This window comes from Marmota marmota, unplaced genomic scaffold (genome assembly GCF_001458135.2).
Source record: "Marmota marmota marmota unplaced genomic scaffold, marMar, whole genome shotgun sequence".
NCBI lineage: Eukaryota > Metazoa > Chordata > Mammalia > Rodentia > Sciuridae > Marmota > Marmota marmota.
The window spans coordinates 1,303,119-1,310,227 of record NW_026000051.1 but is presented as its reverse complement, the minus strand read 5'-3'; the positions used below and the strand labels follow the sequence as shown (position 1 = coordinate 1,310,227).

The 7,109-nt window shown below is 49.8% G+C and overlaps 1 protein-coding gene across 1 annotated transcript in view; it reads left to right on the top strand.

The window, feature by feature from the left end:
- The first annotated feature begins 57 nt into the window (after window positions 1-57).
- Prrt1b (proline rich transmembrane protein 1B) overlaps window positions 58-7,109 on the top strand; it is a 14,824-nt gene continuing 7,772 nt past the window's right edge. Inside the window, exons 1-2 of the mRNA XM_015497411.2 lie at window positions 58-100; window positions 6,889-7,104. Coding sequence (XP_015352897.2) covers window positions 58-100; window positions 6,889-7,104 — 259 coding nt within the window. The remainder of the gene's footprint in view (window positions 101-6,888; window positions 7,105-7,109) is intronic.

Below are 7,109 nucleotides of genomic sequence, written 5' to 3'. Positions count from 1 at the left end.
AGGGCGCAGGAGGGGGCGCCCGCAACCCCTGCCCAGGGCCGGGCGGGGGGCACCGGGATGCTCCGTGGAAAGTTCGGGAACTCTGGCCTGGCCTCCCCCCGTACGTCCGGGGCGTTCTCCACCCGCCCCAGCGTCCCCTGTGGCGTCCTGCATCTGGGGACCTTGTTCAACGCCTCTGGCCAGGCTGAAGTCCTAGAGCAGGGGAATGGGACCCCGACAAGGGGGACAGAGAGAGAGGGAGGAAGATGCGGGTGAAGAGCCCGCGGGCGAGTTGCCGCAGAGACCGAGAGAGGCGGGAGGCGGGGATGGAAGGCCCCGAGAAGACGGGCAGAGGAAGGTGGCACTGGCTAAGGGCTCCGCCTCGGCCAGCACTGAAGGGGCCGAGCCGGGAAACAAGACCCCTGCCCTCGGTGGTGGCGGGGCGGTGCGGAGCCCTGATGCCCTCCACTGCCACCTCCGGCCCGCTGACCTGACCTGCAGAAGCTGGGATGAGCGCACCCAGATCCCATCTGCCACCTGAGCCAGGGGATGCTGCCGGGAGGGTGGCAGCGAAGGCTGGCGGTCTCTCCAAGACCCTAACTTCATCCCCGTTCTGCAGCCCAGGCTGTAGCCCAGGCCTCCCTTCCTGGCTGGAATGTCCCAGGCTCAGGTGTCCAAAACCTGAGAACCCCAGACCACAGCCCAGCCGCCTTGCCCGCAGATTTATTTACTTTGCGGCCCTATCTCGGTGCCATCGGGCCAGGTATTTGCCCTGGCGGGATCCAAGGAAACTGTGGTTTCTGTTATGATAACTGGGGCAGGGACTCGACATTCCTGTGACAACACCCCAGAAGGGATCTCACTCGCTGAGGCTCTTGCTAGGAGCCTGAGCTCCCCACTGTAAAATGCATCATAAAAACAGAAGCACTCACAGGTGAGAACAGCAGAGAGGAGCTCTCGGAGCAGCCTGGTCTGTGTTCCCTGTTATTTTGGTTGTCTTGGTGCTGGGGATGGAGCCTAGGGCCTCACACATGGGGGCCACACTCTACCACTGAGCCCCAGCCCCAGCCCCACTGATAGTATTTAAAATTACTATTAATGTTATCGTTACTTTACAGATGGGGACACGAGGGCTCAGAGCATTTCACTCCTGTGCCACACCTGCTTGTCAGGGCTAGCTCACCTAGGCAGGGGGTCTGGGGATCGCCAGGGGATCTCTGAGGTATCTCATCCTTACAGGTGATCCTCTGGGGTACCTTATCCTCCCTGGCCCCGCTGGAAGGTTGGCTGTGGCGCAGATTCCCAGCAACACAAGATGTCAAGCCCCAGTGTGCAAGCATTTTGTTTTTATTTTTATTTTGTGGTTCTGAGGATGAAATCCAGGGCTTCATACACACTAGGCAAGTGCCCTAATACTGAGCCACATCCCCAGAACCCATCTTTTAGCAATATTTTTTTTAGTTGTCAATGGATTTTTATTTTATTTATTTGTATGCAGTGCTGAGGATCAAATCCAGGACCTCATACATGCCAGGGAAATGCTCTACCACTGAGCCACAACCCAGCCCTTCCCAGACTTCTTTATTTTTTATTTTGAGACAGGATTTCACTTAATTGCTGAGGCTGGCCTCAAATTTGCCATCCTCCTACCTCAGTCTCCTGAGTAGTTGGGACTACGGGCTTGCAGGTCTGTGCCCCTGGCTGGATTCACTACTTGACATAATGATTTGGAGATAGACCCAAGTTGTGTCAAGGGTTCATTTCCATTTGATTGCTAAGAAGTTGTATCAGTAAGCTGTTGTTGCATAACAAGTTACTCCCAAATTTGAAGCTTAAAACAATAAGCAGTGTTTACTGGAGAGTTTCTATAGGTGAGGATCTGGCTACAGTTGAGCTAGCTACCTGGCCTCTGAGTTCCTCACCAGCTACTGGTGCTCATCTCAAGACTCAGGAGGAGCTGAAAGCTTTGCTTCCAAACTCCTTCATCTGAGTGTTGGCAGGTTTTGACTCCTCCTGAGCTGTGGAGTGAGGGCCCATGCAAAATGGGCCTCTGCTTGGGGCTTCTCACAGAGCCTTGCTTCCTCTTGGAGTTACCAGAAACAGAAAGAGAGGGAACACCAAGCAAGAACGGAGAGCAAGTGAGGAGGAGCCACAGGCTTTTAAAATCCTACTCCTAGATGGGCGCAGTGGTGCAGGCCTGTAATCTCAGTGGCTCCGGAGGCTGAGGCAGGAGGATGGAGAGTTCAAAGCCAGCCTCAGCAAAAGCAAGGTGCTAAGCAACTCAGTGAGACCCTGTCTCTAAATAATATGCAAAACAGGATTGGGGATGTGGCTCAGTGGTCAAGTGCCCCTGAGTTCAATCCCTAGTACCAAAAACAAAACAAAACAAAGACCCCTACCCTTAGCAGGGATATCCTGTGTCTTTAGCTGTGTCCTCTTCATGAGCAAGTCATGCATGCAGCCCCTATTCCGGGGGAGGGTTCCCCAAGAGCACCAGTTCCATGAAACTGGAATCACTGGGGTCCATTTCAGATGTATGAAGACAGCACAAATGACTTATCCATTCATTTTTATGGATATGTGTGTTGTTTCCAGTTTGGAGACACTACCAAGAGAGGTGATATAAACATTCCTGAGCAAATCTGTGTGGTCATATGTTTTCCTTGGATAAATATCTTGAGTGGAATAGCTGGATCAAATGGTAGAGGTATGTTTAACATTTGAAGGAAGTGTCAAGTTTTTTTCAAACTGGTGATACTGTTTCACTTACCCACCAGCAGTTGTGTGTGAGCTCCAGTTATCTTACACCCTTCCCAACATACGCTAAGGTCAGTTTTGTTGTTTTAAAAATTTAACTGGGATTGGGCATGGGAGTGAAAGCCTATATTTCCAGCTACTTTGAAGGCTGAGACAGGAGGATCAGTTGATCCCAGGAGTTCAAGGCCAGCCTGGGCAACAAAGACCCCATATAATGTCTCTATTCTAATGGGCGTGTGGTGATCTCTTCTTGTAGTATTTCCTTAATGACAATGGCATCTTTTTATATGCTTATTGACCATTCAAATGTCTTCTTTGGTGAAGGGTTTACATGTATTTCACCTACTTTTTTTTATTGAGATCTTTGAATCATAGAGTGGTAAGACTTCTTTATACATTTTTTTTCTTGCTTTATTGCTATGGTCAAGACATCAGAACAAGTTAAATAGAAGTCAGAAAATGGTGATCCTTACCTTGTTTCTGATCTTGGGGAGGATGGAGGAATTCAGTCTTTTACCTTTAAAGGTTTTCTTTCATGGATGCCCCTTATCAATTTGAGTATGTTCTTACTATTCTTATTGATAAAAAATTCATGTGTGTATCTTTGCTAATGGGCATTGGATTTTGCCAAATGCTTTTTTCTCATCCATTGAAATGATTCTATATTTTTTTCTCTTTATTCTTCTAATATATTGACTGATTTTTAAATGTCAAACCTATTTTGCATGGTCCTGTTTATTTGTGATTTGGGGCAGGAGTTGGTGGTGGGGATCACACCCAGGGCCTCACACATGCCAGCCAAACACCTGGCTACAGAGCCACATTCTCAGCCCATGTATTCCTTTTAACATTTGACATGCAACTATTTAATCAAGGATTTTTTTCTTTTTATTCATGAAGGATATTGGTCTGTGTTTTTGTTTGTTTGATGGTACCAGGGATAGAACCCAGGGCCTTGTGCATGCTAGGCAAGTGCTCTGCCACCGAGCTACACCTCAAGCCCTTTTTACTTTTGAGGCAGGGTCTCACAAAGTTGCCCAGTCTGGCCTTGAATCTGCTATCCTCCCATCTCAGCCTCCCTAGCAGCTGGGGTCACAGGCGTGCACCACCACACCTGGCTCTTTCTTTTATGGCAAGTCTCTTAGTTTTCTTTCATCTGAGAATTGTCTTTGTTTTACTTGCAGTAAGCAGAATTCCAAAGATGATCCCCCAAGATTCCCATCCTCTGGTTAAATAAAACACTAATCTCGTATTAGTATTGTTTAACTACTATTTTTGTGGTGATGTGTTTATTATGCAACAGAAAGCTCAAGCATTCCTCTTCCTGGAGGGTGTTAAATCAAACACTAATCTCAGTATCTACAAAGGGATTTGACAGATGTTATGGGAGGCTCAAGTCAGTTAACCTTCAAACAGATATTTTTCTGGGTGCTCCTGACCCACTGAATTGGAGAGAGGGGATGGGTACACAGCTCAGTGGTAGGGCACTTGCCTAGTATGCGCAAGGCCCTCTGTTTGATCCGAGCTACACAAAGAAGAACAGAAGGGGGAAAAAAGCAGAGAAATATTTCCAACTGGTAGCAGAGGGGAAGACAGAATTTCAAAGTATGAAAAGGATTTATGTGCCCTTCCTGGCTTTGAAGAGATGGAGGGAGTCATGTGAGAAGAACGAGAGTATCCCCTGGTTACAGAATGAGCCCCCGATGATAGCCAGGAGGGAAACAGGAGCCTCACGCACACAGAACTGGATTTTTGCTAACAACCCAAATGAACTTGGAAATGGATTCTTCCCTAGAGTGACCAATACGAGCCTAGTCTACCTTATATCATAATCTCGGCCTTGTGACACCCCAAGTTAAGGGGGCCTGACGGACAGAACGGTGCGCTAATAAGTATTGTTTATTTGTGGTGATGTATTTATTATGCAACAGGAAGCTCAAGCATTCCTCTTCCTGGAGGGTGTTTTCTTTCTTTCTTTTGGTACTGGAGATTGAACTCAGGGGCACTCAACCACCAACCACTGAGCCACATCCCAGCCCTGTTTTGTATTTTATTTAGAGACAGGGTCTCACTGAGTTGCTTAGGACCTCACTTTTGCTGAAGCTGGCTTTGAACTTGCCATCCTCCTGCCTCAGCCTCCCGTGCTGCTGGGATTGCAGGTGTGTGCCACCGCGCCCGGTTTTTCTTTAGCTATCAGGTTCTGTGTTGGCGGCTCTTTCCTTTCAGCACAGGTTGACCCACTGTCCTCTGACCCCTGTGGTCTCCTGGAGATGTGTGCAGGGCTCTCTCGTTCTTCCTCTGCCTACGACCTGGCATCCTCTGCCCTTTTTCAAGGCTTTGTTATAATCTTTGATTCTGAGAAATTTAATGATGATGGAGCTAAGCGTAATTTCCCCACGGAGTCCCTTTTTGGATTTCCTGAATCTTTATATTTATCTATCACCAAATTTGGGGATTTTGCAACCATTATTTCTTCAAAAATATTCTCCCTAAAATGTCTTCTGGAACTTTTTCCCGGGCACACTAGCCCTGGTGGGTATTACCACACACTCCCCAAGTCTTTGTTGATTCTTTTTTCAGTTTCCCCCCCTGTTCTTCTGATTGGTCTGTCTTGAAGTTCATTGACTCTGTTTGTTTCTTCAGGGCTTCTATTGATGTCCAGTCAATGCATTTTTTTAAAAAAATATTTATTTAGTTGTAGGTGGACACAATATCTTTATTTGTTCATTTTTATGTGGTGCCGAGGATGGAACCCAGGGCCTCACACGTACAAGGCAGGTGCTCTACCACTGAGCTACAACCCCAGCCCTAGTCAATGCATTTTTAATTTCAGAAATTATGAAATTTTAGTTCAAAATTTCCATTTGGTTCTTTAAACAACAACAACAGCAACAACACAAAACTCGAATTTTCTGCTGAGAACTTATCCCAGATGGATATATATTGGACACTAGGTCCTGGTGTCCAATCTCTGGTCATCTCAGAATTGGCGTCTATTGATGATCTTTGCCTTGAGGATCAGTCATATTTTCCTAATTCTATTTTATATGGAAATGACCGTGGATCTGCCCTGGATGTGGTGAATATTACACTGGCAGGTTCTTGGTGCCTTTAGAATGCTCTGGAAATGCTGGCTTGCATGGTTGCCACGGTCACCTGGTTGGCTCACTCCACAGCCTGTTTTGCTCCTGGGTTTCTAGTCATTATGTAGATCTGGGTTCCTCCCCTGCACTCGCAGCCAGGGTGAATCCCAGGTTGGGGAGCTTCCTTCTGGAGTGATGAGGATCCCACTTTGCCCAGAATCAGGAGTTCCCCGGTAAATCTAAGAAAGTCCTGAGCAAACAGGTTCGTTGCCCAGCTCCACACAGGAGTAGGAGATGCCCTTTTCTGGCTCTTTCCATCTGCAAGGGCCCTCCCTGTCTCCTCTGGCTGGAATGACAGGTCATCTGTTGAAGTTTCAGTCACCCCTTCTGCTGCATGTCCCATCCTGTGACTTTGGGGCTGGAGCCAGAGCTTGGAAGGAAAGAGTTAGAAAACTGAAACTCTGCTCTTGAAGCTGCTTCTCAGCGTGAACTCCACAATCTGCCTGTAGTTGTTCACTTTCCAGTGCCCTGGGGTGGTGGTTTTGTATTTTGTGTGGAGCTCTTCGTTGTAGCCAGCTGGAGAGATTTACCACCTTCCCCATTTCTAAATGCACAGAGAGGGCCTGTAAGCACGTTCCCGATGTTGCGCGGCCATCCCACCCCTCCCCAAGTTTTCATCCTTTCCGATGCTCCACTACCAAGGTCCCATCCCTCCCCATCCCTCCCCTGATCGTCTGGAGATGCGGTTTAAAGGTCCTGATTGCAAGCTGTCAGTGTCCCATTGCCCGCAGACGCCACGTGGCCAAGCCCAGACTCCAGAGGGGTTGCGCATCGGGGTGTGGGTGTCTTGGAGCCGAGGCCCTGGCTGATCCTGGCAGCTGGGACAGGGCTCAGAGGCTCCTTGCCCTTGGAGTAAAGACCCTGCCGGAGAGAACCGGGGCTTGGCACATCCACGGTGGGACAAGGGTCTGCTTCGTCCCCCCGGAGGGACTGCGTTTTGGGGGCGTGAGGGGCAGAGTCCCAAGTGGCCCGGTGGCCTCTTGGGGCTCACAGCCTCCTTTCTTTCCAGGTCCCGATGTGAAAGGGGGCGACAGCCCCGCAGACCCGGAGGACCCGCGGGGCCCCGCGCCCCCAGCCCCGGAGGAGCCCCGGAGCCTCGCGCCCCCCGAGCGCCCTGCGCTCCCGCAGCTCCCGCGCCGCCCGCAGCTGCTGGCCGAGGACGGCGGGCCCGGCGAGGGCGCGGCGGCGCGGGAGCGGCGGGCCCGGGCGGCCGGCTCGCGCCGCAGCCCC